The 16,260-nt window shown below is 41.3% G+C and overlaps 1 protein-coding gene across 1 annotated transcript in view; it reads right to left on the bottom strand.

Moving 5' to 3' along the window:
- Rab1a (RAB1A, member RAS oncogene family) overlaps positions 1-16,260 on the bottom strand; it is a 29,034-nt gene that overhangs the window by 2,402 nt on the left and 10,372 nt on the right. Inside the window, exons 2-4 of the mRNA XM_005366450.2 lie at positions 9,751-9,823; positions 7,444-7,539; positions 202-297 (exon numbers count right to left, since the gene is read on the bottom strand). Coding sequence (XP_005366507.1) covers positions 202-297; positions 7,444-7,539; positions 9,751-9,823 — 265 coding nt within the window. The remainder of the gene's footprint in view (positions 1-201; positions 298-7,443; positions 7,540-9,750; positions 9,824-16,260) is intronic.

The following is a 16,260-nucleotide window of genomic DNA, read 5'->3' as shown; positions in this document are numbered from 1 at the left end:
AAAAACTAAAAAAAAAAAAAAAAAAAAAAAAAAATTTCTCTAATGGTAAAAATAAATTTCTGATCAAAAGAAAAGTATTCAAGGGCAGCCTGTCTACATACTGAGTTGCAGGTCAACCAGAACACAGTGAGTGTCAAAAATGTACACATACACAAAAAGTAAGTCCCTGCTTGGTTGATAACACACTTTCTAGACACTTACCTGATCTGTCACATCATACACAACTATGATGCCATGGGCTCCTCTGTAGTAACTGGAGGTGATTGTTCGAAATCGTTCCTGGCCAGCTGTGTCCCACTATTAGAAACAATCAGGAAGGCAAACAATTCCATTAAAGCAGGCTTGGAAAAGTACAGGAGAAAATCAGATTATTAGGATCTGAAACAACAGTATTTAATGTTTACATTATTAAAATGCATTGCAAGTATCAAATATGTTAAAGTACAGACAAAAGGCATGCACCACTACTCCCGACCTACCAGAATTTTTTTTTTCTCTTTTCTTTTGGTTTATTTTTGAGACAGGATTTCTTTGTAACAGTTCTGACTGTACTGGAACTTGCTCTGTAGACCAGGCTGGCCTCAAACTCACAGAGATCTGCCTGCCTCTGCCTCCCAAGTGCTGGGACTATAGGTGTGCACCACTATTGCTGGCCATAAATATTTTTAAATGAGAGAAAAAAATAAACAGGGAAAAAGCCTCACCAAAAGTTATTTACTAGCTCTCTCCTCCCTACCCCCTACCTTGTAGTGGTTTTTTTTTAATATTTATTTATTATGCATACAATATTCTGTCTGTGTGTATGTCTGCAGGCCAGAAGAGGGCACCAGACCTCATTACAGATGGTTGTGAGCCACCATGTGGTTGCCGGAAATTGAACTCAGGACCTTTGGAAGAGCAGGCAATGCTCTTATCCACTGAGCCATCTCTCCAGCCCCCCTCGTAGTGGGTTTAAGCTTGAGGCTTTCTGCATGCCATGCAATTTGTCAGTCCCTGAGCTGTACCCCCAGGCCAATGGTATGCTTTTGATAGTAGTAACACTGCTATTATTCATAACCAGTTTTTATGTTAATTTTTGTTTGTTTTTGTTTTGTTTTGAGACAGGATCTCATTTAAGGTAATTAAGGTAGTTCTGCAACTTTAGACTTTGAGGCTTTGTAGACCAGGCTGACCTGGAACTCAGAGATCCACCTGCCTCTGCCTCCCTATTCATAATGTTAATAATGCCTACAATTTAGCTGGTGGTACTGATACCAAAATTATAAATTCTTTAAGAACTGAAGCTATGCTAGGCAGTAAGTAAAAATCAGAGCCCAAAGCCTACTCCTTCCTGGCTGCAGCCACTCATCCCAGACCAGGGTGTTCTGCTGTGCCCTAGCGGGGCAAGGAGGTGCACTTCACTAAGTGGGAGACCGATGATAAGCAAGGACTGGCACTAACCCTGTTGAAAGCCTTAGGAATGTGAAGAGATAGCAACTGGCAGGGCCCATGCTGAGAATGCAGGCAAGTCCTATTGCTACTCATCCACGTTTAAGCCCAAAGGCTTTGGGAAAGGTAAAGCTGCAAGTCACATTTTCAAGTAGACCCAGGTTGTAGAAACCTCCCACCCACAGGGCACATGCCAGGCCTTATCCCCAGGCACCAGGGTTCCTCCCAGGAGCCCTTTAGGCGTGTGTGCGCACACATACACACACCAGTTGACAGGGCTAGAAAAAAGTGCCCCAAAGACCTATGAACAGAGGACAAAAGGCATTTTTTGCACTCACTGCTAATACAGTTTACAATACCAGAAAGCAATGGAAAGATCTAATGTTACTTACCAGTCAGAATGACACCCAGTTCAAGTAGGTACTATTTTAATCTGAGCAAAAAAATAATGTTAAAGGAAATGTTTCTAAACACTTTGGGCAAGAAAGCTCAGCAAAAGATTTGCAAACTTGAGCCGGGCAGTGGTGGCACACACCTTTAATCCCAGCACTTGAGAGGCAGAGGCAGGTGGATCTCTGTGAGTTCGAGGCCAGCCTGGTCTACAAGAGCTAGTTCCAGGACAGGCTCTAAAGCTACAGAGAACCCTGTCAATCTGTCTCAAAAAAAAAAAAAAAAATGCAAACCTGACAACCTGAGATCGATCCTTAGAACACATGATAGAAGGAAAAAAACTATAAAAAGTTGTCCTCTGACAGGTATGGTGGTTCATGCCTATAATCCTAGCACTGGGGAGGCAAAGGCAGATGGAGCTCTGTGAGTTCAAGACTAGCCTTATCTACACAGCAAGTTCCAGACCAGCTAAGGCTATATAAACAGTGAGAGACCCTGTTTCTGATCTCCACAGATGTGCCACGATACACAGTGACACGCGCACACACATTCATGCTAAGTTTTTGTTTTGGTTTTTTGAAACACGGTTTCTCTGTGTAGCCCTGGAACTCATTTTGCAGACCAGACTGGCTTCAAATTCAGAGATCTGTCTGCCTTTGCCTCCTAAGTGCTGGGGTTAAAGGTGTGCATCAGTATGCCTGTCTGATAATAGTAATAATTTTTTTTTTTGTGGTTTTTTCGAGACAGGGTTTCTCTGTGGTTTTGGAGCCTGTCATGGAACTAGCTCTTGTAGACCAGGAATAAATTTTTTTTTAAATATTTATTTATTATGTATACAATATTCTGTCTGTGTGTATGCCTGAAGGCCAGAAGAGGGCGCCAGACCTCTTTACAGATGGTTGTGAGCCACCATGTGGTTGCTGGGAATTGAACTCAGGACCTTTGGAAGAGCAGGCAATGCTCTTAACCACTGAGCCATCTCTCCAGTCCCCCAGGAATAAATTTTTTAAAGACAAAAATATATCTCATTTTAAGAACATCTTACCGCAGCTACGGGGTGGTGGCACACACCTTCAATCACAGCAATTGGGAGGCAAAGGTAGGTGGATCTCTGTTGAGTTTGAGTTCAAGGCCAAAGAGCTAATTCCAGGACAAGCTCCAAAGCTACAGAGAAATCCAGTCTTGAAAATACAAACAAAAAAACCTCACCTTACTGTAATGATCTGTCCGGTCTCTTTGAGAGACAAGCCACCCACCCTCCATCCCCGCTGAAACAGTACAGATCTTACCACGTAGGTTCTAACACCAAAAAGAAATGCTTCATCACTGTAATATTGTTCTGAGTTTTAAAAAATGGAAAATAACTAGTCAATTCACTTTTTAAATTTAAAAAGTCTTAGTTTTAATAAAGACAGCTGCAGTTGAGAATGTAGCTCAAGAAAAGATGAGAATTTTGTTTAAATTTCTCCTAAGCAACAGCCACACACACTCCATTTTATGTGTATGAGTGTTTTGCCTACACATGTGTCTGTGTACCATATGTGCAGTACCCTTGGACGCCAGAAAAGGATGCTAGATCCCCTAGAACTCGAGTTCAACATTTCTGAGTCATCATGTGGGTGCTGGGAATTAAATTAGGGTTCTCTCAAAGAGCAGTCACCGAGCCACCTCTCAGTCCCCAATGACCTCTTGATAAGAAAAGTTTGTCTAACTAGAGGACTCAGTCCCTCCGCTAAAGATAATGGTAGGCTGTGTACACAGCTCAATGGTGGTCGAATGCCCTGCACTGTAAGATTCAATCCCAGCAAAGTTCTTTAACTCTCAGAAATGTGAGACTAGGTAAGGCATTAATATTAATTCTTTTAAATATGATAACGGTTTAATAGATAATAACATGCAGATGTATATAATTTTTTTTTTGTAAAACTGGGCATGGTGGTACATGCCTGCAGTCCCAGCAGCAATAAGGAAGCAGGAGGATTACAACATGCTCAAAGCCAGCCAAGGCTACATAGTAAGCTCTGTCTCCAGTACAGCCCAAAGTCTGTAACATTAACACACTTCCAGATGAAAAAGAAAGCAGCTAGGTGTGGTGGTAAGTGTATATCTTTAACCCCAGCAGTCAAAGACAGAGGCTGGCAGATTTCTGAATTCAAGGCCAGCCTGATCTACAAAGAGTTTTAGGACAGTAGGACAGTCAGGGCTACACAGAGAAATCCAGTCTTGAAAAAAAAGAAAAGAAAAAGAAAGTAAATAATATATAAGGTTTAGCAGCTGCTTATCTTAAAAACAGAACCAATGCTGGCTTCATTCCTTTCTTTTTGGTCCAAACTGAGACTGAGAACTCCAGACTTTGAGGATCACTGTCAAAACTAAGGAACTTGGTATCACCTGGATCTTCTGGCACGACTCTATTGACATGCCCCTCTTGCTCAATGGTATAACCACTAATTTTGAAGAATACCTGGCCATCGCCACTAAATATAAAAAGTGGAAGGGAAAATGAAGTCTAGCAAGTTGAAATGTAATGGCACAATTTTGCATTTAAAATTGTAAAACATCCATTCACAGAAGTCTCTCTGTGTCACTCATAAAGACACATGTGTGCACCCTTTAAGGGTGTGTGTATGGTGTGTGCATGTGGAGATCTGAGGCTGAAGTAAAGTCTTCCTGGATTACTCTCCACCTTATTCATTGAAGCAGGCAAGATCTCCCAACTGAACTCAGAGCTTACTGATACGACTAATAACTGAGCTCCAGGGATCCACCGTCTCTGCCTTCCATGGACTAGAATTAGAGGTGAGTCCCTGTGTCTAGATGGCATTTTGCTAGGTGAGTTCTGGTTCTCAGATTTACAGGTACTTTATCTACTGAACATCTCCCCAGACCATACGTACCCTTTACATTGCTTTGCTTTTGTATCCTGCAGTGGGTTAACAATAAGCACCAGTCCCTCAAGTCCGAGAGAGAAATTTCATTTTATGTGTGTGAGTGTTCTGCCTGCATACACTACTGTTTGCCTGTGCACTACATGCATGCCTGTTGGCTACATAGGCAGAAGGTGGCATTGAACCTCATGGGGCTGAAATGAGTACTGTTGTGCAGCATGGGATCTGGGAATTGAGTTCCCTGCCTCTTAATCACTGCATTGAGCTGTTTCCCCACACCAAAAGGGTGAAAATTTTTAAGAAATTAGAAAAGGCACTTTAAAATGCAAGACTGACCCAAATTCAAATGGATCTAAAAACAATTCCAAAAAGAAATGATCAACTGAGCGAGAAGATGGTGTGATGACATCAATCTGAAGAGCAGATGCCAACAGAAGTTAGCCTGATCCGCAGTGTCAAATGCAGAGGAATTCCATAGACATGAAGGCACACTGGCTCCAGCTCGATATAAAGAATGGATAGCTAGGCCAGATTTAATTCCAGCACTCAGGAAGCAGAAACAAGGCAGATCTTTGTGAGTTCAAGGCAAGTTCCAGGACAGTCAGGTCTAGATAAACCCTGTCTCAAAAAACAAAAACAAACAAACAAAAGATAACTAGAGCCCCAAATAAATGGAAGCAGCTGCTTTGGAAATGGGTGAATTCCCCAAATATGTTTACATAACAGCATCAGATGTGGGAAGAAAATTCCTGTTGAAAATAAAAGGCCAACAGAGAGCAATCTGCAAGATCCTTTTCAGACAAAGGAAGTGACAAAATTAAAATGTTTCAAGTATTGAAACCCTGTAGAGAATAATCACCACCTATACAACTGGTACCCAGGTGGCAGGCTGGAGTGGCTCTTTTCATAATAGTGTTTACTTCTCGCCTTCATAGGGCAGTCTCAGAACCCACTGATATGCCTTCTCCAAGGTCACAAAGGTAAATACACAGCAAGCTTCGTATGATCCTCAAAACTACCTTGTAAACTAGTAAGCCAGGAAAACAGTGCTGGGGCTGGGGCTCAGCAAACTTGTTATTATTCTAAGTCAGCATAAAAGACTGGGCTCAAGCCGGGCGATGGTGGCGCACGCCTTTAATCCCAGCACTCGGGAGGCAGAGGCAGGCGGATCTCTGTGAGTTCGAGGCCAGCCTGGTCTACAAAGGGAGCTCCAGGACAGGTTCCAAAAGCTACAGAGAAACCCTGTCTCGAAAAATAAAAATAAAAAAATAAAAAATAAAAAAAAGACTGGGCTCATACCTGTAACCCCAGCACTGGGAGGCAGAGACAGGCAGACAGATCTTTGAGTTCAAGGCCAGCCTGGTCTACAGAGCAACTTTTTCAGAACAGCCAGGACTACACAGAGTAATCATGCCTCAAAAATGGGGAGGGAGGGAGGGAAGAGTACAAAGACTAATCTTCAGTGTTACTGGATACTAAATAAGTCCATTCTACAACACACTGATTTTTAAAAACTAAAACCCAACTTAAACAAAAACTATTTACTTACTTTCTCCCCGCCCCCCCCCACCGTGTGTGTGTGTGTGTGTGTGTGTGTGTGTGTGTGTGTGTGTGTGTGAGAGAGAGAGAGAGAGAGAGAGAGACAGACAGACAGACAGACACTGATATTCACACTGAGGACACCCTGCCATGGCACACACATGGAGGTCAGAGGACAACTTGCAGGAGTTGGTTCTCTCCTACCACTAAATAGGCCCTGGGGATCAAACTTAGGTCATCAGGCTTGACTGACATTAAGCACCTTTACTTGCTGAGCTATCCTGCTGACCCCCTGATTTTTTTTTTTTAAGATCACAGACAAGCTGGCAGTACACAAACCCATGCTAAAGAGGTAAAAGATGGATAAGGTAGTTAGGATAACACAAAGGCACCTGTTGAAGATGGAGAGCTATATGTCACTTGGTTTTGCCAGTAACTTTAGGCAAATCTTTCTCTCAGCATCCATTTTTTGAGAGTAATACAAGATTTAGAAAAACCAAGTTTCCTTCCAATAAAGTTCTGTTTCCACAGAGTTGGAATATATGATCTTAAAGGAGAAACATTTATTTAATGAATGTACGAAGAGCCTCTCGTAGGTTCCTTCTAACTTGCCAAAACACTTAGCACAGTAAAAGACATAGAGAAGATGCTAAGTAAATATCCACTGTGAGGCAAGAAAAACTCAAACTTCTGCCTTCCACCGGAGAAGGAGATCAGTCCTAAGGCTGACTAAATATGAGCATCTCTGCTTTACAAGTAGAATTTTAACACGGAGGACCTGGGATGTAACTCCATGCTGACAGTGCAGACTTATAGACCTTGGGTTCAATCCTCGACACAGGTGACAAACAAGGAGGGGCTGGAGAGACGGCTCAGTGGTTAAGAGCACTGGCTGCTCTTCCCTCTTCCAGAGGACCTAGGTTCAATTCCCAGACCCACATGGCAGCTTACAACTGTCTGTAACTCCTTCTAGGAGATCTGACAACCTCACACAGACACATACTCAGGCAAAATATCAATACACATAAAAATAAATAAGGAAGGCATTTCAATGAGAAAAGTGAACCTAGGACATGCCTTTTGGTCTAAAAACTATCATCAATGCATGGCTCTTAACCTTTATATTCAACTTTGTTAGAATAGTAAATATATATAAATACACCATACATTTACCAAAACAATTTCCAAGACCACTTACTATCTGAAGTTTGATTGTTTTCCCGTCTAACTCTATAGTTCGTATCTTGAAATCCACACCAATTGTGCTGATATAGCTTTCCGTGTATGTATCATCCTGAAGGGGAAGAGTTAATAAAATCAATGTTCAACAGAGAAAAAATTTTTTAAATTCACTTTCATTATAGTCAAAGCTTATAAACAAAGTTTTTAACATCTGATTTCATCTTGCTTTGTATTCTAAAACAAAAAAGTTTCGTTTTTCCTTGAAATATTTTTCAAGTGTTCTTTACTGTTTTTTATACATCTCTTGGTAAATATTTTGCATATGTCAGGAAGATTTTGTAACTGTCAGAGCTCACCCAACCAGATACCTGAGTTTTATCAGTAAAACTCTTGCTCCTTAAATACCCAATCCACTGACCAACAAACAATGCTCATTTCATTCTCTTCTTAGGGATGGATTCCAAAATCTAATTTATATCCTGGAAGTTTTTAATTGAAATACAATACACATAAGAATCCCTCCTTCAAGGCAGAGGCAGGTGAATCCCTGTGGTTCGAGGCCAGCCTGGTCTACAATAGTAAGTTCAAAGAGTACATAGTGAGACCTTGTCTTTAAAAAAAAAAAATTCTTTAGTGTATGTATGTGTGTGGATGTGTGTACAGCATGTACATGTAGAGGTGTTAGGACAACCTTGGCAGTTAGCTTCCTCCTTCCACCATGTTGGTCCTGGGGATCAAACTCAGGTCATTTTGATCTACTGATTCATTTCACCAACCCTACTTCATTATTGTTTTTTCAACCACATTTTTTTTGCAGCTGAATATAATCCCATTGATATAGTTTGTTTATGAAAGAATTGGGTAGTTTCCATTTGGGGGGTCATTATAACAATGCATGATCATGTCCTTATCATCATGTTGTTTGTCAATTTATTAACACAATGTTTCTCTTTTTTGGTACATGCCAGTAATCTTAGTACTTGGGAGGCTGAGGCAGAAAGATCACTAAAAATTTGAGGCCATCCTGATCTAGGGAATTAATGGCCAGCCATGGACACATAGTGAGGCTCTATCTCGAAAGAACTCAATAGGCAGTGGTGGCACACACCTTTAATCCCAGCATTCGGAGGCAGAGGCAGGTGGATCTCTGTGAGTTTGAGACCAGTCTAGTCTACAGAGTGAGTTCCAGGACAGCCAGAGCTTTACAGAGAAACCCTGTCTTGAAAAGCCCCCTTCCCCACCACACCACCCCCCCCCAAAAAAAAAAGAAAAAGAAAGAACATGACTTCATGAGGGCTCTTATGACAGATCAAGCCTTTCAGCTGGGGCCCACAGGTGAAAGGACAAGTCATGCACTCTGTTGTCTGACCTTCACACCTGCTAGTGTGCTTACGTGCACAGCTGCCCCGTGTATACAAACAGATAAAAACAAGTAAATGTTTCAAAAGAAGCTCTCATGAAAAAACAGGAACGGAGACTAAGCATCCCTGAACTGCAAAGCAACACCTGGGAAGTTCTCCGACAACCAGGACGGACACCTTGGTGTAGGAACCTAAGAGCAGCATGACAAACTCAACTTTTCTGTGACATAAACTGCTAGCCAATGTGGTGGCCACTAGCCAAGTGGCTTATAAAATGAGAAAAATATAATGATGTTTTTCAAATTTCAATTAAAGTAAAAAAAAAAAAGCTAGAGAACTAGGTTACTATGGTTGTAAAGCTTAATCTGAGTTACTGAATGCACATGACTGTCAGTACATATGACACCATGCATGTACTCTGCGGCTGGTGATGCTTCTCTTTATTAAAATGTGGCTTGAAGATTTCTTCCCATATTCTGTCACTAAGGCCAAATATCCCACATTATCTGTCCACCTCCATTGGAATCAATCAGAATTCTACAACGAGCATTAGACGCTAATTTTATCATCACACTTCACTGCTTCACTGAATTTCTTTCTTGGCTTTGTTGTCCCGTCCCCCCACCCATGTCTGTCTCTCTCTTCTTACGTATTTTTTGGACTGACTGACTACTGACTGACTTCAAGCCCAAAGTGTTCACCTCCCAAGTGGAGAGATGACAGGCATGCACTACCACACCCAGCTTTCCCATGAATTTCCTTTAAGAACAACAGTTACAACACTTATTTAACAGTCCAAGATACTATAGAGGGCAGGGTTTGGGAGCTCTTAGATGTACAAATTCTGAAAGAGTAAGTCAACAGACATAAAACAGTTTGATTTTTGTCTAACTAGAAAGCATGCACTAATTGTACAGTTAAGTGCACCATTAATTGTAAAAAGTATTTTAATTTCAACTTACTGCAAACCTAAGGAGGAGGCAAGACTTTCCAACTCCAGAATCGCCAATCAGAAGTAACTTGAATAAATAATCACTGCAAAAACAGAAAGAAAATCGTATTAATAAACAGTATGTTGTACTGTTAAGTTCTGCAAGAAAACAGAGCTAACAACAGCTTGTTATGAAGACTACAGCTCCTGAAAAGGACTGTGTGTGGCTTAGCAGAAGCCAAAACTAGATCCACCAGCAGCCCTTTGGTGCATAGCTGAACGTGTGAATTACCCAGTCAAATAAGGAGGCAGTGCCCCCCAAGATCGATCTCTCAGGAGTGAACTTCCTCTTCCAAGGAAAACACGTGGTTCCTATTCTGAGAGAGAGAGGCCTGAGGAAACTTCTGCTAATTAAATCCCAGTCCTCTACCCTAGGAGACTAGGGAAGGTTATGCTCCAGCCAGTAAAATTGTCTCTCCTGGCTCAGTGGCCCATGCCTGTGATTTCAGCAAGCTTTTGAGAGATGCAAACAGGAAAATCTTGACTTTAAGGCCAGACTCAGCTACATAACATAATAGTGCTGGCTTGGAAACTTGAGGTCCTCTTTCAACAACAGCAAAAGTCTCTCCCTCAAATTCAAGGACCAAACTACTCACTGTTCAGAGCGATCCTCCAGTGAAATAATTTCTATGACCCTTTCCTAGAATCCAAGTCTAACATCCCCTCTTCTTAAAAAAACAGAAAAGCACGGGGGCTAGAAAGATTGTTCAAAGATAAAGAGCCCTGGCTTCCTAGGCAGAGAATCCAGGTTTGATTCCCAACACTCCCAGGATGCTTTTAACCATCTCTACTCCATTCAGTTCCAGGAGATCTGATGCCCTCTTCTGGCCTCTCAGGGCATTGTTATCACATGGTGCACAGGCATCTTAAGGTGTTCCTGCATCTCAATACCTCTTCCCAATGTGATTGCATTGAATAAATGTCCCCCTTTCTGTTTCCTGCTATTAATTTGGCTCTTTTAATTGGCTTGCCAAAGATGAGCAGTTAAACCTGATTTGTTGGGGCTATCCAGGGCACAGGCTCTGATTCTGATTCCAGTAACACCACCACTACTCCTAACTTAAAAACCATCACTAAAACATGTCTTCAATGACCTGAAGACAACAGAGTATCTGTCCACTGTCTCCCAAAGGAACCTCTCAGTTCTTCACAATTCTGACTACTTCCATAATCTGAGCACTTTTAAAAGGAGCCTCCCAATCAAGACCTTACATACATATTTTTAGAAGGTACAACTAATTTTTAGCTTTGTGGTTTAATTTCAAAAATGAATATCTACTAATCTATTAAAATTTTTATTATAGAAAGTATAATTTCAATGTAAGCTAGACACACAACTTTAAATACAATTACCTTGGTGACTATTGATAAATTGTGACCTATCTCTCCTTGCAGAGTGGTATTATTTAAACACCTTTTTTGTTTTATCAAATTAGCATAGTATACTTAATTCCTAAATGTATCTGAGCAAAAGAATTAAAAAGATAAATCCAAACTGCTAGTCATCAACAAAACAGAGGTCACAGAAGGAAATAAAATTTTCTAAACAAATAAATCAGAACTGGGGGCATGACAGTTCAGTTGGTTGAATACATGTCTACCACACATATCCTGTGTTCAATCTCCAGCACACCATACATAGTTGTACATGACTATAATCCCTGCACTTGGGAGGTGGAGGCAAGAAGAGTTAAAAAAAAAAAAGTAAAACAAACAAACAAACCTACCAGGGCTGGAGATGGCTAGGTGGTTAAGAGTTAAGAGCACTCACTGTAGCCGGGCGGTGGTGGCGCACGCCTTTAATCCCAGCACTCGGGAGGCAGAGGCAGGCGGATCTCTGTGAGTTCGAGACCAGCCTGGTCTACAGAGCTCGTTCCAGGACAGGCTCCAAAGCCGCAGAGAAACCCTGTCTCGAAAAACCAAAAAAAAAAAAAAGAGCACTCACTGGTTGCTGTTCTAGAGGACCTAGGGTTAGGTTCCCAGCACCCACATGGCAGCTCACAACCATCTGTAACTCCAGGCCCAGGGGATCTGACACTTCCTTCTGGAATCCAGGGTACTGTATGCACATGGTGAACAGGCATACATACAGACAAAACACTCACATACATAAAAATAATTTACAAATTTTTTTCATCAGTAAAGGAGGGCTGGATATGTATAGCCCAACAATAGAGTAGTTACCTAGCAAATGCCAGACCCTAAATTTTATGTCTAGGCAGACCTTTCAACAAATAAGTAGATAGATAGATAGATAGATAGATAGATAGATAGATAGATAGATAGATAGATAGATGAAGGAAGGAAGGAAAGAAGGAAGGCAAACAAGTTGCTGAAATTGAGATTTAGTAATCTGAGATTTCTGGAAAAGCACACCCTCCCCAAGCTGTATTGAGTACTGTTACCATGAAGGACTGAACTGGGCCACAAATGATGCCTGAGGTACCTATCACTGCTACTCTGGTTTACTTCAGCACAATCACATATATAAACACCTAACTATGTTTCTAGCTATAGCATCAGCGGTTAAGAGCATGGGATGCTCTTTTAGAGGACAGGGGTTCAATTCCCAGTACCCATACAGCAGCTTACAACTGTCTGTAACTACAATTCCAGGAGATCCAACACCCTCACACAGACATACATGCAGGCAAAACACCAATACATATAAAGTAAAAATAAATATTTTTTAAAAAAAGAAATCATTTAGCATAGTCTAAAGTTTTGCAAATATTTTTAAGCAGAGTTTCAAGCAATTCAAAATCATTAGAGAAGCTAAGGTTGGTAGTGCATGCCTACAACCTCGCTCTGTGGAGGCGGGAGGAAGCAAGACTGCCACCAGTTCAAGGCTTAAGTTACCTTGGAGACCCTGTCGTCTCAAGACAACAACAACAACAAAAAAACAACCAATCAGCCAGCCAATCAAAAATGGAGGTAATATTTAAGAGCCTAGCTCCTAAACCATCACTTTACTAGCAAAACAGTGGCAATGAATAAGGGAATTTACAATCAGCTTTACTCTGCTTAAAAAGGGCAAAGGAGCGGGGACACTAGAGTTAACCTTAAGGCTCTCTCCAAGGCAAAGCCAGAAAAAATTTGAGTCACAAAGTATACATAACCACATTTTGGATTATAACTCAAATAATAAATACAGAAATTGCTTCATTCTGGTATAAATGGGTAAGTAAACAAATTGGATAAATAACTCTTCCTTATAGTATTTCCATGCCCATATAGAAGAAAAACAGAAAATAAGATCATCAAGGAAGAAAAAAATTGCAAATCAAGTTAAAATTAATAGATAGAACTTAAAGAGAAAAATAAGCTATCTGGGTGGTCTCAAGTATATCCCCCCCCCCAAGTATTTATTGCACTGGTGGGTTTTGTTGTTTGGGAGGAACTTCTATGAAACAGGGTCTCATGTAGCCCCGGCTGGTCGCTAATGACTCAATATGTAGCAAAGGCTGAAGAACCTTAATCACCCTGCCAAGTGTTGGGGTTACAGCCATGCACCACACCTGGCATTACACTGATGGTTTTAAAATACTCCATCTAGTAATTGTTCTAAATCCATCTCCCCTGAACGTTGGCACATAAACTTGAGTATGGGCTGTATATTAAGATTCTGGTAGTTAGTGTCTAAAAGTAGAGGAAGAAAAAAAAAGGCAACTTCAAAAGGGCACTAGTGTTAAACGGAGCTAATAATTCTCCCAAAACAAAGCCACCACCAGAATGGCCAGTTATAAATCTAGCAACAATGTTCCAGTAATAGCATCACCAGAGTGATGAGTAAAATATAATACTGCTGGGGGCTGGAGAGATGGCTCAGGTTAAGAGCATTGCCTGCTCTTCCAAAGGTCCTGAGTTCAATTCCCAGCAACCACATGGTGGCTCACAACCATCTGTAGTGGGGTCTGGTGCTCTCTTCTGGCCTGCAGGCATACACACAGAAAGAATGTTGTATACATAATAAATAAATATTTAAAAAAATATAATACTGCTATCATATGCCTTCTGATACAATGCAACGAACAGACCACTGACTTCTGTAATTTCTGTGGCATTTTCCCCTAATCTAATAATGAATTAACTAGATGAATTAATTACAATAGTAATTCTAGCACTACAGAGTCAGAGACAAAGATTGGTGTAAGGCAACCTTATCTACAAAATGAGTTCCAGGCTCAGCAAGGGCTACATAGTAAAACCCTGTCTCAAAAAGGGGGGAGAGGGGGTGACTGGAAGGTGGTCCAGCAGTTAAGAGCACTGACTGCTCTTGCAGAGGACTGAGCTTCTGTTCCCAGCATCCATGATACAGCTCAGAACCATCTGTAACTCCAATTCCTCTAGGGGATCCAAAACTCTCTTCTGACTTGTGCTGACATCAGGAACACATGTGGTAAACACACATACATGAAAGGAAAATACATACACATAAAATAAAAATAAATCTTTAAAGAAGAAAAAGCATCAGACAACTGTAAAGAAACAGACTGAGCACCCTTCAAAGATATCCAAATCAGGGTTGAGGATAGCTCAGCAGACAAAATGCTTGCCATTAACACATAAACCCAGCCTAAAGACACATCCTCATCCTGTAATCCTAGCCAGCAGAAGGCAGAGAAAGGAGAACCATAAACTGAAGGACATATCAGCTCCACAGTGAGCTCGAGGCCAGCCCTGGACACAAGAGACCTGTTTTGGGGATGGAGAGAGAGAGAGAGAGAGATGGTTCGGGGATTAACAGCACAAACTACTCTTTCAGAGGATTTGAGTTTGGATCCCAGCAGCCATATCAGTTGGTTCACAACCACCTCTTACTCCAGCTCCAGCAGGGATCCCGTGCCTCAGTCCTCCGTGGGCACTAGCAATTCACATACAAATACCCATACAGAGGTAGGTGTGTGTGTGTGTGTGTGTGTGTGTTTGTGTTTGTGTGTGTGCGCGCGCGTGCATGCATGCAGATAAACTATTAAAATAAAATAAACTGAAAGAGTTGGGGAGATGGCTTAGTATTAAGAGCACCAGCTACTCTTTCAGAAGCCCTGGGTTCAATTCCCAGTACCCACATGGTAGCTCACAACCATCTATAACTACTTCCAGGGGACCAGTTCTTCTGGCCTCCATGGGTACCAGCCACATACATTAATATACAGACATACGTGCAGGCAAAACACCTAAAAAAAATAAACAGGTAAGAGGAACTTGTAAAAAAAAAAATAAAACCAAATAATAACTGGTCAAGATCATTAAGCCAAGCACAGTGGTACATGCCTATAATCCTAGTGTTCTGGAATCAACATCAGAATGTTCTCCTACAAGTTTCCAGTCTGGTCAACATAGCAAGCTCCAGGCCAACAATGGCTATGTAAGCAAGATCCTGTCTAGCCAAAAAAAAAAAAAAAAGGCCAAAACAAGTGCCAAGACCATGAAAACGGAGAGAACTCAGAGAATGAAGGGAACTAACATGATACAAACACATCTTAATAATCAATTAAAAAAAATAGCCAGGTAATGGTGGCACACACCTTTAGTCTCAGCCTGGGCTATAAAGGGAATTCCAAGACACCCAGGGCTACACAGAGACAAAACAAAAACAAAAAAAGCTGAGCACAGCACAAGATACTTGTAATCCCAGCACTGGGGAGACAGACAGCAGACAGGAGGAGCTGGGGACTTCTAACCAGTCTAACCAAATTATTCTTTTCTTTACAAGAAACTCTAGGAATACAAATTTGACATTAGAGGTCTGTGAAACTGACACAGACTCTTTCAAAAATATTTATTAGTATATATTAATTCCACATACTGAATTATAGCATACCATTTTCTACATGTATGTATTTTGGTCACACTTATACTATCCTCTCTTGTCCTACTCCCAAGAATCACTGATCCCATTCCTCTTTAAGCAAGTCCTCTCCTACTTTCATGGGAGGTGGGAGGAGGCAATAAATTTCTTTAGGGTTATACTCAGGAGCATGGCACCTTACTCGTGGCTACACCACTGAGGAAAATGGATCTCCCTCCCCCAACAACCTGTAGACACTCAGAGAAGGCTATGTTGGAGAGCCCCCCCCCCAAAAAAAACCCACAGCATCCATGGTTTCATCTTGTGAAGCTCTTGTGCGAGTGTGCACAGCTGCTCTGAGTTCAACGGCTTTCTTCTCTAGCTTTTTATTCTCAGAAAGATGGCCACAACTTCTAAAGCCCCAACAATGAGTATCCAAGAATAGGCAAGAGAAAAACAGAAGAGATATGCTTAATTTCAACATTTGGGAAACTTTTAAAGATCAACCCAATAAAGCACTTAAAATAGAAGTCAAAGGTCACAAAGACTGACTATATATTTCATACTTTGTTGTTGCATAAAGAGGGGTGTCTTAGCTGGGCGGTGGTGGCGCACGCCTTTAATCCCAGCCAGCACTCGGGAGGCAGAGGCAGGTGGATCTCTGTGAGTTCGAGACCAGCCTGGTCTACA

Source organism: Microtus ochrogaster, unplaced genomic scaffold, assembly GCF_000317375.1.
Source record: "Microtus ochrogaster isolate Prairie Vole_2 unplaced genomic scaffold, MicOch1.0 UNK9, whole genome shotgun sequence".
Lineage (NCBI taxonomy): Eukaryota > Metazoa > Chordata > Mammalia > Rodentia > Cricetidae > Microtus > Microtus ochrogaster.
This window is presented reverse-complemented; position numbering and strand designations above follow the sequence as displayed.